This window comes from Leopardus geoffroyi, chromosome B3, assembly GCF_018350155.1.
Source record: "Leopardus geoffroyi isolate Oge1 chromosome B3, O.geoffroyi_Oge1_pat1.0, whole genome shotgun sequence".
NCBI lineage: Eukaryota > Metazoa > Chordata > Mammalia > Carnivora > Felidae > Leopardus > Leopardus geoffroyi.
Window position 1 is genome coordinate 33960684 of NC_059337.1, and position 26073 is coordinate 33986756.

The 26073-nt window shown below is 35.8% G+C and overlaps 1 protein-coding gene across 14 annotated transcripts in view; it reads left to right on the plus strand.

Moving 5' to 3' along the window:
* Positions 1 to 26073, plus strand: part of MYO9A (myosin IXA) — a 284985-nt gene that overhangs the window by 107096 nt on the left and 151816 nt on the right. For 13 of the 14 annotated variants that reach the window (XM_045449212.1, XM_045449210.1, XM_045449214.1 and 10 more), the window contains 3 exons: positions 3168 to 3309; positions 9306 to 9501; positions 20370 to 20489. In XM_045449212.1, coding sequence (XP_045305168.1) covers positions 3168 to 3309; positions 9306 to 9501; positions 20370 to 20489 — 458 coding nt within the window. The remainder of the gene's footprint in view (positions 1 to 3167; positions 3310 to 9305; positions 9502 to 20369; positions 20490 to 26073) is intronic. The other variant, XM_045449220.1, reaches the window with a different exon arrangement.

The following is a 26073-nucleotide window of genomic DNA, read 5'->3' on the forward strand; positions in this document are numbered from 1 at the left end:
GACTGTCAACTCTTTGCCATTACTCAAAAGTTCCTGGGTGTAAGCCATGTGGCCAGAAATTACAGAGAGACGGATTTTGGCTCAATGTAAGGAAGAACTTACTAGTCAGTAGAGCTGATTAGCAGCTGCTTTATAAAGTAATAAAATTTCCCAAAATCATAATTATTTTGCATCATCTGTAGTTGGGAGACTGGACTGACTAAACTCTTAATTGTCCCTTCAGCTATACTTCTATATTCAGTCCTCCACAAAATTTTTTTATAAACCCTAGTATAATTTTCTTCATTTCTCTATCAGTCCTGTTGTTCTTAACCTCCTTTTGTAAATGGACCACTTTGTCTCTATGCGTTAACATCCCAGAAGATGCAAAGGCATGAAATGTTTTCTCCCTGCCAAAATGGGTTGAAAACAGTCACATTTAAGAAGAGCTATTTGGGGACCACTTTATAAAGTAGTTTTCTTCTAAGTAGGACCACTTAGAAGAGAGCTATTTGGGGGACCACTTAGAAGAAGAGCTATTTGGGGACCACTTTATAAAGTAGTTTTCTTCTAAGAACTTCCCTATTTGTTCTATAGGGAGTGTATAACTTGAAATCTATCCTTAGTGGTGTTTCTCCTTCATTCAGTGTTATTTTACTGCTTTAGGTGAATGGGTTTGAAGTCAGAAGTCTTGTTTAATTTTGTCTTGCTATCTCTGGGCTGTTTGACCTGGGCAAGTTGTTTAAGCTTGATTGTAAAGGATGCAGTGCGAAGTTTAGAAAGAAGGAGTAGAATAAGCAAAGTTAGGTATGAGCAGGATGTTAGGAGTGTTACCAGTCTTTCCTACAGTATTCAAAGTGTGATCTGTTGATGGCAGGACTTGCAGCACCTTGAAGCTTGTTAGAAATGCAGAATCTGAGACTTCGACCCCAGACTCTTTTAACAAAATGAAGTTAAGATCAGAGCATTCATTTAGGACAGCATTTCATGAGTCTTGCCTGCCCATAAGAATTACCTGGAGAACTTGGAAGTAGTACTGATCATCACCACCCTAGGGTCAGTTCAGTAGAATCACAGGAATGGGGTCTAGGTCTTGGTATTTTTGCAAGCTAAAGACACAGAGAGGCACTAAGGCTATCCTGGCAGATAGCCTTTGGGGAACACTAGATGGAAGAACTTTGACATGCACAATAATGTATGATATTTGTCTCTGTTCCAAGCTCTTTTGCTTGATATTGTAGTGTGTATCCATAGGTGTGTATTGAATGCAGGAAATATGGAGAGCTTCCCTTTCTATCTTTCCTTGTTTGGAATAAAAACTGTTTTCATGTATGTTTTCCTTTGAAAAATTTTTTTCTCCATTTAAAAGTAGGAAAAAAATCATAAGCTTTTTGATTACCCAGGGGATTATCCAGAGACCATGAGGTGTGAGTATCCTTTCTGAAGAAAAGCATCCTGTGCTGTGGATAGTGAAGCATTAAGTTTGCAGAGTTTGAGTTTGTCTAGGGTTAGGAGCTTGGATTCTGTCTCTTTGCCTTGGTGATCCATAAATTTTCCTGAGTAGGGGAGGCACATGATTAAAGCAGTATTCCAGGAAAATTTGTTATTTTGGTTTGGTGACTTGAAGCAAAGTTTAAAGTCACTGACACTTGTAGAGGCTGTTGCTGTACTCTCTGTTTGAAATTGTAAGAGTTATAGTTCATTCTAGAATGGCTTTAGAGTTCTAGAATGGACAGGAAGAGGTGGAGGGTGGAGATGTTTTGAGGAAGGGTTGGTATTGAATGCAAAAGCGGCCTAGGTGGATAGAAAAATGGCAGTGTTGGCAACTTAAGAAATGAGGTGACATTTATGTCCTTCCTATAGGATGCCAGCTAGTGTTAGATGTTTTTACTAGTTTTATTTGATTCTGCTAACACTGTGATACCTCATTGTACTCATTTGTGGAAGCTAGCTGGTTCTTGAAGCTTACTGAAGGTCACTGACAGAACTGGTAATCTAAACAATGACTAACACCAAAGGCCATTCTCCTTCTTCATTTTAATACATTTACATAATTATTTTCGTTATAATTTTGGAATCATTTTTACACATTAGATTTTGTATTCATCATCTTTACAACCTCATGTCACATTATTTCTCATTACTTCAGCTACTATTAAATGAAACTATTCTCTGAAAGATACTTGCTTTTTCCGTTTTGTCAGTGATATTTCCTTTATTAAGAAACTCCACCTTTAACATTTAGCTCATAATTGCCTCCTGTATCTTCGTTAAACCTTTCCATTATTTCCAACCACTAGTGATTTTTTCCTCTTCTGAACTTTTATATTCTTGTATTTGCTATCATGTATTTATTTCTTTTTCTTTTTTTTTTTAAATTTAATGTTTATTTTTGAAAGAAGAGAGAGAGAGAGTACGAGTGAGGGAGAGGCAGAGAGAGAGGGAGACACAGAATTTGAAGCAGGCTCCAGGCTCTGAACTGTCAGCACAGAGCCTGACGCAGGGCTTGAACTCACGAACTCATGAACTCATGAACCGCAAGATCATGACTGGAGCCAAAGTCAGACGCTTAACCGACAGAGCCACCCAGGTGCTCCTATCATGTAATTATTTTTAATAGGTATCATTTGAATGATCCCTAGATATGAAATGCTCATCAGTGAGTATAAACCCATTGATGTATATTTGAAATAATAATAGATATAGTATAAAATTATATAGTAACTGGTATAGGTATGAAAATTGCTACTTAATTTATATATCAAGAAATAGGAAAACAGAAAATGACTTACGGATTTAAAGGATCTATCAAAACTGGGAGATCATTTTGTTTTTGGAAGTTCTTGGCCCCAAACAGTGGATCATTTGAGTTTTATTTGGTGAGTTTAATGGTAGTGTCACACAATGCAACCTAAGCTAAAAGTTTAAAGACTTGAGTTTATTTCTCAGTTCTGCTACTTGCCAAGTGTGAGTTTGGGCAAATCATGAATTTTGATCCCTCATCTATAAAACATCAATCCTTGTTACATTCACTTTTTAGCTTGTTATAAGAATCAGATTAGAGAATATAATTTGCTCTTTGTAATTTGCTAAATGTGTTAGATGGCAATGTAATTATAAGGTTTTTTTTTTAAGATTATTAACTGTTGCATCTTTCTTTAGTATTTTTGCTTTTGTTTTTAATTCAGCTTTCCACAGGCTACAAATCAAACATTGCTAGATAAATTTAAGCATCAACATGAAGAGAATTCTTACATTGAATTTCCAGCTGTGATGGAGCCTGCTTTCATTATAAAGCATTATGCCGGGAAAGTAAAATATGGGGTAAAGGTCAGTAAATTTCTCATTAAAATGCCTTCAGGGTAAAAGTGTGTTTACTGTGTTATCATTCCTGTCACACTGCTTTCTTTGCAGTTTATGGAAGCTCTTGATCAGTAACAATTAGAGACATTTTGTAAGAATACTACTAACCCTTGTATCCTACCTTGCAATATATTACTGTCTTATGTGATATTTTTCTTGGCTTCTTCCTATAGATAAACTTGATATCAGTCCCTTCAAATAGTTTTTTGAATATAAAAGAATAGGTAGCATAAATATCTCTTAAACCCACTATTTCATTAACTGGTTTGATGAATTTTTCTCTTCCCTACATCCATGAAGCTTGACAGAAGATTTTGTCTTCATGCACCATTAGGTATTTGTGAGTTTGCATTCCCAATGCATATATTGAAACTCTTAACTCCTGCAGAGGGGAACCTTCATAATTGTGTCCATTTCCTGTTTGTAATTAGGGAGCCCATTACCCTTCAACCACTTGATGTTTAAGCCTACCATTTAAGATAATTTCCCAGGCAAGGCAGTGATGTTTTGGAGAAAAGTGGAGCAATAAGCTTTCTCTTGGGTCTTGAGATTGGAGTCACAACTGAGATCACTCATTCATTCATCAATGATTCACTTATTTAGGAAGTGTTTGTTAAATACAGGCTATGTGTCAGACACTGTCCCTGGTGTTTGGAATGGCTTAGTGATAAACTAGACAGACCTGTTCTTGGCTCAGTGTGTGTGTGTGTGTGTGTGTGTGTGTGTGTGTGTGTGTGTGTTTGTGTGTAATATAGATAAATGGGTATTGCTATAAATAAATGAATGAGTTCTATGAGAGATAGCAGTCAAATAGTGGATTTTGAATTTGGAGAGCCATGAATACCTCTCTGAAAACTTAAATATTGAGAGTTAACGTGAAACAAGCATTACCTTGGTGAGGAGTTGAGATGATGAATATTCTAGGACATAAGGTGGGAAAGAATTATTAGTATGTTAAAATAATTGAAAACAGGCTAGTGTTACTAGATTATGGTAAGCAAGGGAGATAGTGGCATGAAATGAATTTAGAGAATGGACAGCAAGTTAATTCATAGCTTTTAGGACAAGTTAAAGGTGTTTGTTTTTTGTTGAACTTATTATGGGGAGCAATAAAAAGATTTTAAACAGGATGTGATTCGTGTTTTTTAAAGATTGCTTTGATTCCTTTGAGGAGAAGGAATAGCAGAGGATGAGAGAGGAAGCTGGGAGATCAGTTAGGAGCTTTTTTAAATAGTTGAGGTGAAATGTTAAGGTAAACTGAACCACCAGGGTGACAGTAGAGATGTAGGAGATCTAGATGATTAGGAAAAAATTTTGGAGGTGTAATCAGTAAAACCTGATTGATTTATTCTAACCTATCAGATAGGTTGAAAGTAAGTGACTTCTGACTGTAACTGATGGGTGAATTTGAGGTGCTGTTTCCTGAGATGGAAAAGACAGGAAGGAACAGATTTTAGAACAAACATAAAGAATAACAGAATAGGGGTGCCTGGGTGGCTCAGTTGGTTAAGCACCTGACTTCGGCTTAGGTTATGATCTCACAGTTCGTGAGTTCAAGTGCTGCGTGGGGCTCTGCTGACAGCTCAGAGCCTGGAACCTACTTGGGATTCTGTGTCTCCCTCTCTCTCTGTCCCTCCCCTGCTCACACTCTGTCTCTAAAAATAAATAAATATTGAAAAAAAAAGGAGTAACAGAATTGAGTGGTGGCTACCAGGGCTGGGGATGGAGGAATTGAGATGTTGGATAAAGGATACAGACTTGTAGTTAGAAGATGAATAAGTTCTGGAGCCCTGATGCACAGCATTGCAATTATAATTAACATTGTAATAATAGCATTGTCTTCAAAGTTGTTAAGAGACTAGATTTTAGATGGTCTCACCATAGAAAAGAAATGATAAATTATATGACCTGATGGAAGTGTTAAGTAATGCTATAGTGGTAATCATACTGCAGTGTATAAATGTATCAAATTAACATATTATATACCTTAAACATTACATGTCAGTTTTTTTTTTTTTAATTTTTTTTTTTAACGTTTATTTATTTTTGAGACAGAGAGAGACAGAGCATGAACGGGGGAGGGTCAGAGAGAGAGGGAGACACAGAATCTGAAACAGGCTCCAGGCTCTGAGCTGTTAGCACAGAGCCCGACGCGGGGCTCGAACTCACGGAGTGCAAGATCATGACCTGAGCCGAAGTTGCCTGCTCAACCGACTGAGCCACCCAGGCGCCCCATTACATGTCAGTTTTATCTTATGTAAAAAAAAGATTTTAAAAATACAGTTTAGAACAAAAACCAGAAATCTTGAGCTATATATAGTGAGGTGCATAAAATACATAAATCTAAAGTGTACAGATTTCTATCAGGCCCCTCCCCAGCTCATTCTCCCCCACTTAGAGGTAACCACTATCCTCATTTTTTATCCTTTGTTTTACTTGTTATTAAATTTCAGATAAATGGAATTATATATACACTCGTATGGATTGTTCATCCATATTATCAAATAGGTTGAAATTAAAAGTATGGAAAAATATATACCACACAAACCCTAACTAAAAGAAAGCTGATGTATAATTATGTTATTATCAAAGTAGACCTTAAAGCAAGAAGTATTACTAAAGATAAAGAGGCACATTTCATAACAATAAAAGGGGTCAGTTTGACAGGAAGACACAATCATCAAAAGTTGCATGTACCTAATGATTTGATTCAGTACATAAAAAGCAAAGTGAGAACAAAAGTAGAACTAGAAAAATCCATCTGGTTGTAGATTTTTATACATATCTCTTAGTAACAGAATAAGCAGACACAAAATCAGTAAAAACAGAAAAATTGAAAAGCATTGTTAAAAACTGACCTGCTTGGTATATTATAAGGATAAGTAGGAAGTCTTTGGGTGTTCAGAAATTAAGCACAGTCCTTCTATGTAACCCATGAGTCAAAAAAGAAATTACAATATAATACTAAGTTCAAACTGAGCATGAATGAAAATACAACATATCAAAATTTGCAGATTTGATAGTAATTGGTAGGATGCATTTAAAGCAGTGATTTATAACTTTAAATGCATATATTAGGAAGAATGGTTGAAAGTAATTAACGTTCTGTTTCAAGAAACTAAAAAAAAGAACAGGAAATTAACCCTACTCCTCCAAATTAGAAGGAAATAATAAAGGGAAGATCAGAAATCAATGCAGTAGAGAACAAACATACAAGAGAGAAATTACCAAAGCCAAAAATTAGTTTCTTAAAAAGATAACAGAAAATAATCTAAGTAAAAGGTAATAGAAAATAACTGATAACAGAAAAATATTTAAAAATTACAAATATCAGAAAAGAAAAAGAGGACTTAACTACATACTCAACAGATATTAAAAAGATCTGAACATATTTTGCCAATAAACTTGTTAACATGAAAATGGAAAATTCCGTGGAAAACACACATCATCAAAACTGACACTAAAAATACAGGCAAACCCGGGATTCCCACTTCTGTTAAACAATTTAAATCAGTAGTTTAAATCTTTCCCACAAAGGAAATTCCAGGCCCACATGATTTTACTGGTGAATGCTTACAAACATTTAAGTAGTCTTGCTCATTCTCTTTCAAGTTTGAGATCCCTTTAAGATGTATAAGTGGATCTCAAACAAGAAAGATCTGAGGTAGAAATACAGATTTGGGCCTCATCATATAGGTAGTGTTTAAGGTCATTATTATGGTTGAGATCAATCACCTTACATCAGATAAGAATTTCAAAAATGGAACCAGCAGTAGGGACTGAGAATGCACAGCACAAAAGGTAAGTAGTAAATCACAAGATGTGTTGTTATAGAAACCAAGAAGAAAATGTCAAGAATGATATGATCAGTTTGTGAAATGTACTTAGAAATCTGGAACTCTGAAGACTTATGAGACCATTGCATTTGGAAAATGAAGGTCTCCCATCAATATTTAACAGTCATCATGGAAAAGATTTCTAGAATTTTATGTCGTACCATATAGTTATTAATAGGATGGGATGGTCTTTGGTATAGAACAGACTAGTGTTTCATTTCCTGTAGTTTGACCTTCTTTATCTTTCTATTTACTTATCAGTAAAGTATGGTTTATAATTATTCTGTGTTATTAAGTACTTGTTAGAATTGAATAAGTTATGTATAGTCCTTAACTTAGTGCCTGGCATCTTGTCTCCCATTGTAGGTATTAGCTGCTGCTGCTGGTGGTGGTGATTTGAATTTGTAAATTCTAATTCAGTTTTACTAACTTTTATAATATATACTTTTGCTCAAAAGATGGTTAGGGGAAAGCCAAGGACCAAGATTTCTGGCTTGTTTTCCCTCTTCTATTCTCAAGAGAACAAAGAACAGGAAAAGAAACCCCTAAAAGTTAATAGGATGAGTCCAAACTGCCTTCTAGAAAACATCATACTAGGCGTGCTCCTCATAGAAGTCTGAGTTAGAGCTGTTCTGTGAAGTTGCACCAAATCCAGGTGATTTACTCACCAAGTTTTAATCCTTTAATCTGGGTGTGTTGGACTATACATATCAGTCTAGAACCTTCTTCCATGAGTATAAGCTTTTTGTCCTCTTTATCTTTGTGTGGAGTGTTTTAACCCATTTTCTTCTGATATTCCCTCCGACCTCCATTGGCAGGTGGTTTTTACTGCCTGTTTATGCTCTTTAGGTAATACTATCCTGCTTTAAAAAACTCTGTGGATAATGATATCCATATGTATTTTCTGAAGTCTGTATAGGATTCGTAGATGCATATATTCATCTGCCTACTTGATGTCTGTATGCAGACATAGTACAGTGGTTATGAGTGGTTGTCTTTGAATCCCTGTTCTACTTACTGTGTGATAGGGACCAAGATAGTTAACCTCTCTGTGACTGAGATTCTTCATCTATAAAATAGGAATAATAGTAATATTCTCTATCTTAAGGAGTTGTTAGGTGGATGAAATGAGCTTAAATGAGATAGCACATGTAAAATGCTCAGAGGAGTGCCATGTACATAATAACCATTCAGTAAATGTTACTTACTGCTATCTTTATCCTCACCATCTCAGACTTCACTTGTACAAAACTAATCTCTTGGTCTCATTTCCTTTCCCTAAACCTTCTCTTTTCTCTGTGCTTATCCATATCAATATGGCACCTCTATCCACCTAGTTACTTAAACCCAAAATATAGGTGTTACGCTTATTCCCTCATTTTCTCACTGGGGCCTAATCCACCAGCAAATTACCAGCCTTACTTCCAAAACATATTCCAAATGCAATAACTATTTTCTCTTTACAGTATTACCACCAATGTAGTCTAAAGTCACAATTAGCTCTTACCTGGAATATTGTAGTAGCTGTTCTCCTTTTTTTAATTCTTTGCACAAATTCATTCCCTCTGCAACATCCAGTGTTGTTTATAAAACAACATTTAGCTTATGTCATTAGCCTTCCATTGGCTTTCCTTTACACTTGAATAAAACCCAAACTCCCAAATCAGGCTTACGTAACCTATTTGTTTGCCAAATCTTCCACCACTCTCACCCTTGCCCATAATGCTCTAGCCCCTGGTGTTACTGCTTATCTCCTAACTTGTCCAGTTCATCACCACCTATGGGTAGTAGGTGTTTCCTTTGCTTAGAACACTGTTCCTTGTCTTATGTCTGCCTCCTTTTTATTGTTCAACTCTCTGGTCATTTTATATAATACCCCTTCAGAGAGGCTCAATGTTTAACAAGCTGCAATAAAATAATTGAATATTCACTCTAAATGAAATGTATTATAGAATTCAGTAGTTTTAGGGTTGGATGGGACTTTATAGAAGGTATCTGATCCAGTTAGCTACCTAGAACAGAAATCACTTCTATAGTCCTTATTTAGTCACTTTTCAGACATGTCACCCATTGTCTTCTTGGTTTAATATTTTTTTCAGAAATAACATTGGTAATTTTTTCATGTAGGATTTCCGGGAAAAAAATACAGATCATATGCGCCCTGACATTGTAGCTCTTCTAAGAAGTAGCAAGAATGCATTTATCTCTGGGATGATTGGAATTGATCCTGTAGCGGTTTTCCGATGGGCGGTTCTCAGAGCTTTTTTCAGAGCCATGGTTGCTTTCAGGGAAGCTGGGAAAAGACACATTCAGAGAAAAACTGGTAAGCAGTTGATATTAGTATTCTACCATATTTCATCTTTTAATTTTTTACCTTTTTAAAATAGAGATATCATAATTTTGTTCTCTTCTGTTTTCTTACCATATCCTAACATCATTTTCAGATCTTATTAGTTCTAGTGAACTTTATATGATTAAGTGGATATATGGTGTTTGTGTGTATATATGTGTTGGTACATTTTTATTAATAAATCCTGAGAGGAGTAATATGTGTAAGACACCTGGTATTTAATAGGCATTTAGTAAAACATTGGTAAAATTTTTAAACAAAAAAACAAAATGATACTTACCATTATTTATATAGAATTAAATATTGATACCTTTTTCTATTTTCTTCTTAGGCCATAGTTTTTACTCCAAATGAAACATAATTTAATGTGGAAGAATAAATCAGGAGATAGAAAAATTGGGATAGAGGTAGGGTAGTCTAGTTAGAGATAACCTGGCTTCAGTAATCAGTCAAATGTCATTTCTTCTCTTGAAGAAGGTTTTGTGACTATTTGAAGAAGTTTTTCTTCAAAATATTGCCTTCAAAATTGTGGGGTAAAGTCAGATAATAATGATACATATAAAATATCTGTTTACAAATGTTACATTTCTTTTCTTCCCACTCTTTAGTTCATTGAATTTTACTTTGAAATTTAGAAATGAATGAAGCAGGATACTTTTTCTGTGTCTTTTCCCCTTAAATCATAAAATGCCATATGTCACATTCTGTGGGAGGACATCTTCATAAGCACTTGCCACTTAATGGAAACCACACTGTTGCTTGCTGTAGCTCTAGCCTTAGATAGACCATTGCTGCATAGTGAGGATTTTCTAATATATATGTAGTGATTTAAAATAAGTTTTTCTGCCCAGAGAAGCTTCAGTAGAAGTTCTCTAGGACACATCTGTGCTTTCAGGACCCCCAGACTTACATATATGGCTTTTTGGTATGTGTACTAGCAGTAAAACTTTTAGGTTCAGCTTTTATGTATTTCAGGTGAATACATATATTTGGGAGATTGTATTTCTAAAATGAGAGAAAAATGCTAATTGAGCTTAGCTTCTGTTTTTCAAATTATAATACGTGCAAACTGGCCTTTGTAGGTAGAGAGAAATACAGTTTTTTGGAAAATAAAAGGAATATCTTAAACCTGCTTTGTCTTTTACAAAATTATTTCTAAGAGGCTCTCTTTGAAAAAAGCTTTAAGGAAAGATTTTTTTCCGTTAAGATATATTCTTATTTATTACAATGGATTTATTAATTTTGAAAATTTAAAAAAATTGGTAAGTATCCTGCTAAGGTATAAATAAGCGAAGAAACTTTTCTTGTATTTACTATTGAAAATATTGCTTTCTGTAAACATTATTCACATTGTTTGTATGTTCCTTTGGCATTTAAAATATTATTTGTGAAAGCTGATTGTAGGTTTATTATTATCAATTTGTACAAAGATACGTAATGTTATAATGATCAGCAAAATGATACTGTGTTATTTCTACTTTGATCATTTCTAAATTCTTCTTGTTTTTCAATCTATTTTTCCTTTCTGGCCAGCACAGAGCTTCCATATAATAAACTTTTTGAAAGCTCTTTTATTTTGGGATATAACATGCATGCATACCGAAAAGTGTGCCCCCCAAAATGTATAGCTCAATGAATTATCACAAAGTGAAAACACCCCTGGAACTACCACCTAGATTAAGAAGTAGAATATTACCAACAACCCAGAAATCGCATTCGATTAACTTCTTAAATTTCATTTTTTCTCAAGAAAAAGAAATTCCATAGTTCATTTGTATTTTGAGGCAGTGATGGAATAGACTTGTTACAGGAAATAATTGTATTACAGTATATTAGTGTCAGTGCAAGTATTTAGCTTTTTTGCTCCTTCCACATCTCTCATCACTTACTGTTCTCTGATGGGTTTAGGATAAAAGTATGCCATTAAATTAGAACATTGTAGCATTGCAAAATGAAAACTATTGGAATAACTGAAAATGGATTAGTAGTAGATTCAGAACTTTTATAATGACCATAAATAGTGTGCAGACATGTGAAAATGAAATAGGAATTAGAGATTATTTAAGTAGAAGTGGAATATATGGATGGCAGAAGGTAATCAAGTTCAGATTTTGAATAAGAGGTCAAAGATAATAATACTTTAATGAAGAAAGAAGATGTAGACTGCAGAAGTACAATATATTTTTCACTTCCTTTGAGAGTATCTGTATAAAAAAGTTGTAGTGGCTCTTAGCTAAACTGGCAACAGTTTAACTTGATTGCCAACAATAGTTGATGGTAAACTAAAACATTTTGGATTTTCTTATGGAAATCCCTGACATTCTTTTTCATCATCAAGCAAACCAAACACAAATGAGAATATCAAATTAAAATCTACTTTTTGACTATTGTATACAGACTTCCAAATTAAAGGACACAGTGCTATTTGTTTAATACTTTTAAATAAAAACTAATTCAATTTAAAATTTAACTATTCTTTTCAAGGATAAATTTGTTAAAATTGTGTAATGTATATTATGGTAATCAGGAAACCATAAAATGTCCTTAATGGAATCATATAAGTAGGCCATCTGAGTAAAGGTACATGTTGGCCCTGAGAAATAGTAATGATTTGTCTGGTCAGCAGTGAGGTATGAGAGAACAGACATTCCCGTAGTGTCATTCACCTTGCCTCTTCCTGAATAAGAAAGATTCTGGAAGAGAGTAGGAGAGATCATAACTTGACCATGAATTATGCAGTATGTAGAAGCGAGTGCAGTGATGTTTTATGTAGCTCTTTTGGAGAATTTTAATCAATCTAAAACAGCTAGACAGAAATGGGCAGTTCAGTTGTGGTATAGGGAAAAGAGGCAAGAACAAGAGAGTTCAAAGTGTCAGTTTTTTCTTCATCTACAGGAAAGAAGCTGAAGTCATTCATATAGTTTTCACAGAGAGCTATAATGGTTTCCACATAACCTGCCCCACATAACCTGTTCCTTTTCCCCACCCACTCAGTGGATTGCATGACTCTAATGTGCTATCATTTCTTTCTAAGTGGGAGAAGGGTAAGGGTTCCATGGACCATCTATTTCCAGAAATGACCAGGTACTAAAACTGATTTTGATATCACCAAGGGTCTAGGATCTCTATGCAGTACTCTGTCCACAGTTCTTTCCCAAATTTAAATGTACCCTTAATTTAAGACAATTAAATGGATTTTTATGAACAAAATAAACTCTGAATATTTTTTATAAATCACTTCTGTATCAGGCACTGTAGTATGGTGGTTTAAGAGTAGTGTCTTAGATGGAATGTCAGTGAAATGGTAGAATAGGAACCTCTTCCATAAAAGCAACACAAATACTTGCAGAAAATGTCAGAATAACTTTGTCAGAACTCAGGAAATTTATCAAAGGCCTGTAGTAATCTAGAAAGTGTTTATACAAGAAAAAAGGCTGAATATTGGTAAAGACAATGCACTTTGTAGCCTTTTAATTTACACTGTTTGCATTCTTCCCTCCCCAGCTCCCCATGATAGCCTTGAAAACCAATAGGTCAGAAACACATTGAATATCAGCAGTTTGACAGCCATTACAGGTAGTAGATGGAGGCTGGAGGTCCTTCAAAAGCCCCATTTCCAGAGAATTATATTCAGCATATTAGGTGGTTCCCTGGAAAACCTGACACCCACTTGCTTCTTTAACCTGACTCAGAGCTTGCCCAGTGTGAATAGCCTTTTATGTAGGGGTGATGTCCAAAAATAATCAGAAGTACTTGTTGAGCAGTGCAACTCCCTGCTAGTAGTAGATAGCAGTTGGGGCAAAAACTAACTAAAAAACTTAAAAGGAAAAGCTGGGAAATGAGGTCTCCATAGTAATGGCTTTGAAAATTTCCTGTATCTTCATGGAAATCTAGATAGTCGTGTACATACATAGGGCTGTGTACATGCCCAGTCCTATGCATATGCTCAGGAAAGACCCAAGAAGATCCTTCTCTCTCACTTCTATGACCTTCAGGCTCTGTGCAAGCAGGAAGCAAAGGTGAGATCATATAAGACAGTTGTAAACTGCCTAGCAGATTAGCAGGGTGTTGAAGGTGTGCCCCAAAACACATGCACAGTGAATTTTGACAAAGATGGGGAGGTTTATTGCTTCCAGGCATGTAGAAATATCTGCCTTCAGTAATTAGCTGAGCACCAAGCAGACTGATGAGAGATTTCTCTGTGGTCATATATGACAAAGAATACAAACTTTACAGAATTGGTTCAGGAAAGTCCCAGACGATAGCAACAGTTACATGAAACATTAAATCCTGGGAAGAAGGGAGAATCTGATTTCCAGAATTGCCGTGTTATATTTTTAAAAATATTTGTGTTCCTACTCTTAAAAGTGTGAAGATCTAAAAATATGAAATTTGTCATAAATTTGTTGCAAATTAAATGTTTTAATAAAACTCACAAAAATAATTCCTGTTCCTTGAGTGACATGTAAATGTGAAAAGAAGACCTTGAATTATTAAGTAAATAATTAAAAATATTGTTTAAAAAAATAAAGATGTTGTTCCACTCTCAAAAAAAATATCTGCTGTTCTATACACAATTATGGGATGTGCAAAGAAAAAATATGACTATTTTAAATATGTTCAAAGGCAACCATGTCTGAAGACTAATGCAAATTTTGAGAACAATGTCTGACCAAATATAAAATATTAATTTATATATGTATGAGAAATTCACTAGATTCAGCAACAGATTTGAACAGGCAGAGGCCAGAATCTGTGAACTTGAAGACAGATCAGTTGAGATGATCTGTTCTAAGGAACAGAAAGAAAAAAGAATGAATAAGAATGAAAAGAGCTATGGGACACCAGAAAGTACACTGATTTCTGGTAATCCAGAAAGATAGAGAGAGGGACAGTAAACATTTCAAGAAATAATAATGGCCAAAAACTCCTCAAATTTCATGAGGAAACTAATCTATATATCCAAGAGGTTCAAACTACAATGGTGAATTCAAAGAGATCCAAACTTAGATACATCATAATTGAATTGTCCTGAGAGAAAATATTGAGAGCAGCAAGAGAGAAGTAATTCATCATGTACAAAGTATTCTCAGTGAGAGTGACAGTTGATTCATCATCAGGAACATTGAAGCTAGAGGGCGGTGGCTTGATATATTCAAAGTGCTGAAAGATAAAAGAGAGTCAGTCAAGAATTCTGTATTCAGCAAAATTGCCCTTCAAAGTGATGGTGAAATTAGGACATTCCTGGATAAACAAATCCTGAGCTACTGTTACTATCAGACTGCCTCACAGGAGATACTACAGTGGGTTCTTCTGGTGGAAATGAAAGGAAACTAGACAGTAACATGAAATACTAAAGAGCACATTAAAGACAACTATAGAGTTAAATAAAAAATATAGTAAAAGTATATTTTTTACATTTTGTAACTCCCCCCCCCCCGCCCCAATCTGATTTAAAAGACTGGTACAAAGCAATAATTATAAATCTCTGTTGATGGGCATGACATTTAAAGATGTAAATTTGTATGATAACAGCATAAAGGAGGAGGAAGGGAATGGAACTATATAGGGGAAACATTTTAAAAAATCAATCAATTAATTATTTTTGAGAGATAGAGCATGAGCAGGGGAGGCTCAGAGAGAGAAAGACAGAATCCCCAGCAGGCTGACTCAGCATAGAGCCCAGCATGGCGCTCAATTCCACAGCCATGAGATCATGACTTGAGTGGAAACTAAGAGTCAGAAGCTTAACCAACTGAGCCACCCTGGTGCACCCTGGGAAACATTTTTATATACTACTGAAATTAAGTGGTTTTTAATCCAGACTTGATTGTTATAAGATGCTAATTCTATATCCCCTTGGCATTTGTTAAGAAAATAACTAAAAAATGATGGTAAAATAAATGACAAAAAAGTAAGAATATACTAGAAAACATCTGTTTAATACAAAAGAAGATAGTAATGAGAGAAGAGGAGCGCAAATAATATGTCGTAAGACATATCTGGAGGGGCACCTGTGTGGCTCAGTAAGTTAAGTGTTTGACTTTGGCTCAGGTCATGATCTTATGGTTCATGAGTTTGAGCCCTGTATCAGGCTCTGTGCTGACAACTCCGAGCCTGGAGCCTGCTTCAGATTCTGTGTCTCCCTCTCTCTCTGGCCCTTCTCAACTCACACTCTGCCTTCCTCTCTCTCAAAAATAAATAAACATTAAAAAAAAAGACATATGGAAACTCAACACACTTCTAAAAGTTTATTTTTATTTTGAGAGAGAGCACATGAGTTGGGGAGAGGAACAGAGAGAGAAGAATCCCAAGCAAGTTCTGCAGAGCTGGATACAGGGCTCAAACTTACGAACTGTGAAATCATGATCTGAGTTGAAATCAAGAGTCAGACGCTTAACTGACTGAGCCACCCAGGAGCTCCAAAGGAAGAGTTCTTTTTTTCTTTTTCTTTTTAAAGTTTTATTTTGAGACGGGTTGGGGGGGGCGGGGCAGAAAGAGAAGGAAGGAGAGAATCCCAACCAGGCTCTGCAGTGTCAGTGTGCCACTCGAATCTACGAACTTACGATCATGAGCTGAAATCGAGAGTCTGACACTTGACTGACTGAACCACTCAGGTGCCCCAGGGTGGTTGTTGTTGTTGTTGTTGTTGTTTTTATATTTATTTTGAGAGAGAGTGTGTGAGCAGGAGATTGGGGAGGAAGGGAGAGAAGGAATCCCAAGCAGGCTCTGTGTTGTTGGCACAGACATGGGGCTCGATCTCACGAACTGTGATCTCACTTCTTAATTACCAGTGGGTCAAGGAAGAAATCACAAAGGTAATTAGAAAACAGTTTGATGGTTATATGCTAACTAATTTGGATGTTAATTAGGGGTGCCTGGGTGGCTCAGTTGAGCATCCGACGTCAACTCAGGTCATGATCTCACGGCACGTGAGTTCGAGCCCCACGTCAGGCTCTGTGCTGACAGCTCAGATGCTGGAGCCTGCTTCGGATTCTGTGTCTCCTTCTCTCTCTGCCCCTCTTCTGCTCATGCTCTGTCTCTCTCTGCCTCTCAAAAATAAAGAAACGTAATAAAAAAAAATTTGGATGTAAATTAAAAAAAATTAAGAAAAAAGAAAGAAAGAAAACAGTTTGATGGGGTGCCTGCGTGACTCAGTTGTTTGAGCGTCCAACTCTTGATATTGGCTCGGGTCATGATCTTGCAGTCTGTGGGTTTGAGTCCTGTGTCAGACTCTGCGCTGGTAGCACGGATCCTGCTTGGGGTTCTTCCTCTTTCTCTGCCCTGCCCCTGCTTGCACTCTCTCCGTCTCTCAAAATAAGTAAAAACTTAAAATATTTTGAGATGAGTGGAAGAAAATATACACCAAAACTTACTGGGATGCTGCTGAAACAATGCTTAGAGGTAAATTTATAGCTTCAAATATCTCTTAAAAAAGGAGAGGGGTGCCTCTTAATTTAACAGCTCCCAGTTGGAAACACTCAAATATCCATCAGTGGAAGAAAGGATAACCCATATTGTGATACATTCCTACCATGTAACATTATTCCTCAGTAAAAAAGAACAAACTACTCATACTCATAATGAGTCACAAAAACTGAGCAAAAAAAGCCAGGATATAACGCATATGATTTCGTTTAGTTTAAGAACAGGCAAAATAATACATAGTGATAGAAACCATAACTTGATTGTTTCTGGGAGGACAAGAGTGGTGTTGATTGGAAGGGGATGAAATAATGGAAATATGGATAATAGAAATCCTTAAAAAAATTTTTTTAATGTTTATTTTTGAGAGAGACAGAGACAGAGACAGAGTACAAGCAGGGGAGGGGCAGAGAGAGAGAGAGAGGGAGACTTAGAATCCAGAGGCTCCAGGCTCTGAGTTGTCAGCACAGAGCCTGATGTGGGGCTTGAATTCATGAACTGTGAGATCATGACCTAAGCCAAAGTCGGACACTTAACTGACCGAGCCACCCAAGCGCCCCTGGAAATCCTCTTGATTGAGGATTATATGGAAGTAAATATTTGTTTAAGCTTATCAAATTTAAACTTCAGATTGGTGGATTTTACTGTGTATGAGATATACCTTTATTATGGCCATAAGGCCCAGGAGCTGGTATTACAGAAACTACTTTAGGATCAGAGACATGGCTTCAGATTTGAACGATTAGCTAGGATTGAGTTCCCATTATGTGGTAGTATCTTAGAAGAGCTTGGACTTTTCTGTCGCTGAAAAGATAATTGAAAAATTCTGTCCATTGGCCTTGAGCATAGAAACAAGAAGGACCTTAGCAATCTGTGTTAGGCTTTAGATAAGATTTTTCTTTTTCTTTTTTTTTTTTTAATGTTTTTATTTTATTATTTTTGAGACAGAGACAGAGCATGAGCAGGGGAGGAGCAGAGAGAGAGGGAGACACAGAATCCGAAGCAGGCCCCAGGCTCTGAGCTGTCAACACAGAGCCCAATGCGGGGCTCGAACTCACAGACTGTGAGATCATGACCTGAGCTGAAGCTGAAGTAGGATGCTTAACCGACTGAGCCACCTAGGCACCCCTAGATAAGATTTTTCTTAAATTACCTGTAAAAAAATCAGTGCCCATGTCTTTACCATGCATAGGTGTGGGATCTGAATTTATGCTGTGTTTTTGATGCATGATCTCAAGCTAAGAAATTATCAAAATTAGACCAGGAACTAGCGTACACCAACATTAATAAACATCTTTTAAGAGTTTATGGGACTCCTTAGACAAGAAGAGTCACTGAAAATGTATTTCTATACTTATCCTAGGAAGCCTAACCACCTTAACAGGGAGTTGTTACACACAGCAAACAAGAGGAAGGTCAGCTTAAGGTTTCAAAATAGTATTATAGTCTAAAACAAGAGTTAAAGCATAGGAAGCAGAATGAAAGAAGTTTAAAAAAAAAATAAGGTAGGTATGATGGTGAGACATAAACCTGTCACAATTATAAAATTAATGGCATTGCTACAATTTAATTAGATAAAAGAGTGCGCTGGCTGTAGTAATGTCAAGTGATTTCTTCAAACTGCTTACTAATTTAGTATATTTAATACCTGAACTTTTACATAAAATGCTTTAATACCATAATCTCCTTAAAACTATTTTTGACTGGCAGATTATTAAGATAGCTATTGAAAGGCCTAAAAGTCTAGTGATAACTTTTTAAAATTACATTTGGAGGGAGTATAAATAGAACTCACCACGTGTTTGTTTCTTTTTTATTCCCCCCCTTCCCTCAAATGGTCCCCTTCAGCTGATACTTACCTTCTATCACCAGCAACTAACCAAGTACAGGGTAGTCTCTTTGCCTAAGCATTCTTTCTTCATGTAGCCCATCAAACGTGGTGGGGAGGATTCTTGGTAAAGTACAGGCTAGTCTGAACCTAAGCATTCTTTCTTCAAGTAGCCCGTCAAACATGGAGGGGAGAATTATTGGTAATGAGTGTAGAATATTTTTACTGAGGTATTCTTTGACCTAGAAATGATAGATAACTTGATAATATTTGTCTCTTTTTGAAACATTGAACATTTGCAGCTGTGGGCTCTCCACAGTGGATGAGATAGTGTTTTATTCGTTTACTCTTAATATTGGATGTGAAAATAATTTTCACATCTATTTCATTTTTAAAAGCCTGCTATTTATGTGTTTATTCTTATATAATGTATTGTAAGATTCCATGTCTTTAGCTAAAATGTAGATGCCTTTTCTCTGGATCCAGTTTAAGGAATTATGGTTAGACTAAACCATGCTTTGCCAACTTGTTTGAACTACTCTGCCTCTGTTTAACTTTTTAAATGATCCTGTGTTGAGAACTGTTCCTACATAGTATTTCATTCCAAATTATAGAGTAAATATGCACTAATGAAACTTTAGTTCATTGTGTTGCTTACTTTGCCTCTGTTGTTAAACCATTCCCTTTTCTCCCCCCTTTTGTTTTTTAAAGGCAAACCTACACAAATTTGAATATAACGTCTTATCTCTAGAGATGTTCTTTGAGTAAATGATACTCAACACCACCTCCCAAAACTGGCGGTGCCTATTCTCTTTTAAATCCATCTGTTGCTAATATTAATGGTACTGACATCCCCCAAATCCTCATCATTGCTAGAGTGACTCATGGTTTCAGTAGCACTAATCTGGGGCTTTGGTCCTTATGTGAACATGCTCTCTTCCGTTTCCCACCAGTAGTTGATCCTGTCTCACTTGACTAAAAAGTGGTGGTGAGGTACATTTTCCAACTTTCTTTTCAGATTTATAAATACCAAAGTGCTGCTGGGTTTTCCTGCTCTGTTTTGCTTTTCTTCCTGCTCTTTAAACATTGACACACTTGTTGGAATTCCTACAAGTGTGGTTTATTGCAAGATTTGTGAAAGAATTGTTTAACTTTTGGTAAATTGTTTTGGGTATATTTCTCTTTGGTGTTCCATCATTGTTCCTTGCATTGTTGCCAACTATATGCTAATTATATTTCAGACCTGATAAAAATGGGTCTGTTAAAAAAATAGCTAAATCATACAAATTGTTTTGAAATTTCCCTAATATTTTAAATTAGAAATTTTCAGTGTGATGTTATCTCACAATACTTTGAATACTGATAAGGATACTTTGAATATCTAAAAAATACCTTTATGTTTTCCTTTTATTTTTGTGTAATTTCCGCAAATCAATTTAGAAAAATTATTCACATTTAACTCCTATTACTTGATACACTTATATATATTCTTAAGATAGTTGGCAGCATTGTCCTTGAATCTCTATTGGTTTGGGCTTATGTAATCTTTTTCTTTTCTCCATTTTTTGTTTTTCTTTTGCTTCCTAAGGACATGATGATACAGCGCCATGTGCAATTTTGAAAAGTATGGATAGTTTTAGCTTTCTCCAACACCCAGTCCACCAGAGGAGCTTAGAGATTCTGCAGAGGTGCAAGGAAGAGAAGTACAGTAAGGCTGCAAATCCTGATAAACTCTGTGTCATCACATATCTGTTTGGAAATGGAAACCAGGAGCATTTTGCACCAGGGTGGGACATAAATTGCATAGGCAATGTGACCTCCATAATCATTTGACCAGTCTCAGGATACTTCCATTGAGACTTAAGTTCTTTCTTTTGAAAAAGTTGATATACCTCTTCTTTGAACTTGGACAACTCTTTGCCTGTGATCCATGAGTTGTTAATTATACTTGGTTATAGACTCTGAATTTGTTTCCACTTTTGTCTTTAAAGTAGCTGAGTGATGGGTAAAAATGAATAATGATTTTTTTCCTGCTAATTTTTAAAAAATGCTTTATTGGAATCTAGTTGAGATAAAATTGCATGCAAAAGCATAGAGTTTGGTAAATTTTGGCATATATATGCACTTGTGAAATCATTAACATGATATAGATAATTACTATATCCAACACTACCAAAAGTTTCCTCTGCCTCTTTCCAATTTTTGGCTGATTGTTATGCTTGCTTATGCTTGAATTTCAATATCAGCAGTGTTGCTTTTGTATACCATTGCTTAATCCACTTAGTTTGATTGCAGTTCTCTTATCAGACTTTTCTGTGTCTGGTTTAGAGAAAAACCACCATATTAATGTTTTGGATTAAGGAAGAATGATAGAATCATAGTGGATATTTCTTTTTTTTTCTTTTTCTTCTATTTCTTTCTTTTTCTTTTTTATAAAATTGGTGAGAAAAGATGCCCGTGGTCTCCATTTCCTCCTTTCTATTTGTTATACTCATTCTGAATGAAAATAGATTGTTTTGCTTATTGTGGGATTATAGTTATTTTGCTACTGCTATAGTGAGAATAAAGAGATCCTTCAGAATACTCAAATACTCAAACCCCAACTTAGCAGTTTCCATATAATGGACCTAAATTACTTACAGATTCTGAGCTTTTTACAAATTACCACAGATTTACTTTGTTGATTTTACAGTTTTGTGATTGAAATTCCATGAAATTTTAGTATCTAATTATCAGTGAAAGGAGAATGTGAGTAGAATTTGTAAAAGCAAATGTTGTGGATTCTTTTTTCAGTTGTTCTTACTTTTGCTGTCTTGGTATAAGGAAATGTGTAATGCATTTTGAAAAATACTATTAAAAATGTTTTCTCATTTTAGAAAGAACAAAGGTAAGTATTTCATTTTAAAAAGACCATCCTTAAGTGTTACAATGAATTAATTGCTATTGTTTCTAAAAGGTGTACAATAAGTTTTATTTCAATTACCCATCTTCCTTTTTAAATCTTTTAATCCATGGGACATTATTTAAACCAGTTTACAAATCTTTTTGGGAGTTTAATTCTTTTTAACTTTTAAATAGTTGCAAGTGGTTTATTTTCTTTGTTGATTTTCATCATGTTCTGACAACCCTAGGCCTGATTGTATTCCAGTTTAGTATATATGGGTTCGGAATAGGAAGGCACCATGTACAGTATAGGTTGCGTGAGGAAATTGTACATTTGTTCTGTGTTTACATGCAAATTGATTTTTACATTTATGGAAGTTGGAGCTTTTCCATTATTTTAAGAAGTTTATTCCATTTTATATTATAGTACCACCAATAATTAGAATTTTATACTCTATAAAATTACAAATTCAATTTTGGGAGATTGTTCTTAAAAAAACAGGGGACTACCAGCTTTAGGTAATGGATAATTGGCAAGGTGAATGAACCCTTCCACAGGTAACAATGATAAAACCTGGAAAAATTTTTATTTTATTTATTATTTTTTTTCCTATGTAAAACTTTTTTTTTTCAGTATGTGAAATTTATTGTCAAATTGGTTTCCATACAACACCCAGTGCTCATCCCAAAAGGTGCCCTCCTCAATACTCATCACTCACCCTCCCCTCCCTCCCACCCCCCATCAACCTTCAGTTTGTTCTCAGTTGTTTTTTTTATTTTATATATTTTTTTTCAATATATGAAATTTATTGTCAAATTGGTTTCCATACAACACCCAGTGCTCATCCCAAAAGGTGCCCTCCTCAATACCCATCACCCACCCTCTCCTCCCTCCCACCCCCCATCAACCCTCACTTTGTTCTCAGTTTTTAACAGTCTCTTATGCTTTGGCTGTCTCCCACTCTAACCTCTTGTGTTTTTTTTTTTTTCTACCTCCCCACCATGGTCCTGTTAAGTTTCTCAGGATCCACCTAAGAGGGAAAACATATGGTATCTGTATTTCTCTGTATGGCTTATTTCACTTAGCATAACACTCTCCAGTTCCATCCACGTTGCTACAAAGGGCCATATTTCATTCTTTCTCATTGCCACGTAGTACTCCATTGTGTATGTAAACCACAATTTCTTTATCCATTCATCAGTTGATGGACATTTAGGCTCTTTCCATTATTTGGCTATTGTTGAGAGTGCTGCTATAAACATTGGGGTACAAGTGCCCCTATGCATCAGTACTCCTGTATCCCTTGGGTAAATTCCTAGCAGTGCTATTGCTGGGTCATAGGGTAGGTCTATTTTTAATTTTTTGAGAAACCTCCACACTGTTTTCCAGAGTGGCTGCACCAATTTGCATTACCTGGAAAATTTTTTAAAATAACAAAATGATTTGAAAGCATTGGAAAAAGACCAAAAAACCCCACTAAAATACCATAAAGAAGCAGAAACCAGAGGAGAGTTTATTCTTTGAAGTAAGTAAAGTAGTGGATAAGAATTGTGAATCTGTGGGTTTTTGTATAAGGTGCTTCCCCACTCTCATAGCCCCAGAGACAGAAAACCACAACCATACTGACTTGAGGTATCAGAGAACAAAGTTGAGGACTGGCAAAACAACTTGGAATTTAGGAGGAAAATCTGAAACTGAGAAAGCTGCCAGAGGGCTAAAACCCAAAGTTAGAGTATGAATTCTGCCAGCCGTACCTGGCTGACAGCTATGAGTACACAGGGAAGCCTGTCAGCAAAGCAGTGCAAACCAAATAGGAGACAAACTTCGAAACACGCAACTGTAGTAGGTGAGATTTGCAAGTTTGCTGCTTTTTTGACACACACTTTTTGTATCTGTGTGTAGCTCCTGTGGCAGAAAAGCTGAATTCTTCCTGCCTTAGTTGGAATCCCATAAGTAAAGGGGGGGAAAGAAAGAAGCAGAGGAATATTTGAAGAAATAATGGCTGAAAACTTTTTATATTTGTTAGAAACCTGGCTTAGAGATCCAAGAAGATTAATGATCTCCAAGTAGAATAAATACAAAAGAAAACCATAATTAGGCACATTGTAGACAAACTGCTAAATGTCAAAGACAAAGAGAAAATCTTGAGAGCAGTGAAGAGAAAATATGGCCTATCACATACAGGGGAATAATGATTAACACCTGACTTATTAAAGCAATGGAGATGGAAAGATGTTGAAAAATCATAATTAAAATCTCGCCCTGGCCCAAAATATATCAGAACACAGCTGTCTCCTACCTCCCAAACAAATCCCAACTTTCAGGCAAAATTTCTATATTTTTAGTTTGGGTCCAGACAAGTTAACTATCTGTTGAAAGAAAAATCAACAGTCTTCAGAAGAACATAACAATTTAGTGTTGGCACAATGTATTATCCATAATGTTAAGCTATCAGCAAAAATATTCTTAATAAGTGAACCTTAAATAAATATGTTTTCAGATAAAAAGTATCTGAGAGAATTTGCCACCATACTGTGTATTCTATGAGAAATAATAATGGAAGTTCTATAAGCTAAAGGGAAATGGCACCAGGGTGCTTGGGTGGCTCAGTTGGTTAAGCATCTGTTGATTTCCACTCAGGTCATGATCTCATGGTTCATGAGTCTGAGACCTGCGTCGGGCTGTGCACTGACAGTGCAGAGCCTGCTTGGGATTCTCTCTCTGCCTCCCGCTCTGCCCCTGTTCCACTTGAGTGTATATGTGCTTGTTCTCTCTCTCTCAAAAACAAATCAACCAACTTAAAAAAGTAAAATAAAGAGAAATGGCACCAGATGGTAATGTGGATGTGTAGTAAGTGTTGGTAAACTTTCTGCAAAGGGCTGGAAAGTAAATATTTTAGCCTCTGTGGGTCTTATGGTCTCTGTTGAAACAACTCAGTTCTACTGTGAAAGGAGCCATAGATAATACATAAATAAATGAACATGGCTATGTTCCAATAAAACTTTACTATGGGCACTGAAATTTAAATTTCATGTAATTTTCACATTTCACAAAATTATTTTTCTATTGATATTTTTTTCCTTAACCATTTAAAAATGTAGGGGGCACCTGAGTGCCTCTGTTGGTTAAGTATCTGACTTTGGCTCAGATCATGATCTCATGGTTCGTGGGTTTGGGCACTGCATTGGGCTCTGTGCTGACAGCTTAGAGCCTGGAGCCTGCTTGGGATTCTCTCTCTCCCTCCCTCTGATACACCTCACCTTGCTGACAGTGCTTACCTTAATGTCCCTGACCTCAGGCCCACAAATGTGTGGGGTCCCACAAATGATTGAAAATTTAATCTGGCCAAATACAATTAATGGAATTCCATTGTGGAATTTCAAATGAAATTTAAGTCTTACAAAAATGGAATTAAAATAGAAATAAGTAATAGATATCTGAGAAATACATGTATATTTTTTAACTAATCTCTACACCCAGTGTGGAGCTTGAACTCACAACCCTGAGATCAAAAGTCGCATGCTCTTCTGACTGAGCCAGCCAGGCACCCCTCAAGAAATCCTCAAATATTTTGAAAATAAACAACATGTATAAATGACTCATGAGTTAAAGAAAAATTTATAAGGGCAACTTGAAACTACTTCGATCTGAATGAGAATAGAAATAACATAACTTGCATAATGCAACTAAAGAAGTACCTAGAAGAAAATTGATAGCTTTAAGTCCTTATGTTAGGAAAAAAGGTCAAAAGTCAAGGATTTAAGCTTTTACCTTATGAAGCTACAACAAGAAGAGCACATTAGACCCAAAATAAGTAGAGAGAAGTGACGAACTACAATCCATGAATACAAAGCAGACCAACAGTAGAGAATATCAGTGGAAACCAAAAGCTGATTTTTCTTTTTTTCCAGTTTTAGAGGGAGAGAGAGAGACCACACATGTGCATGAGTAGGGGAGAGATGCATAGGGAGAGAGAGAATCATAAGCAGGCTCTACACTTAGTGTGGAGCCCGATGTGGGGCTTTATCCCAATTCCCTGGATCATGACCTGAGCCAAAATCAAGCAATGGAATGCTTAATCAACTGAGCCATCCAGGTGCCCCCAAAAGCTATTTTTTCAAAAAGAGCAATGAAATTTTTAAAGCTCTGGGTCAGTCCATTAGAACTTCCTATAAAGATGAAAATGTTCTCTAACCATGCTATCTAAAAGCCACATATGGCTGTTAAGCACCTGAAATTTATTTAAAATTGAGAAACTGAAGTTTTAATTTGATTCAGTCAAATCAAACTTGAAAGCCACATGTGGCTAGTGACTGCGGTATTAGTGCAGTTCTAGCCATTCTGATCAAGAAATAAGAGAGAAGAAGACACAAATACTGTTATCTGGAATGAGCAAGTGGACACAGTT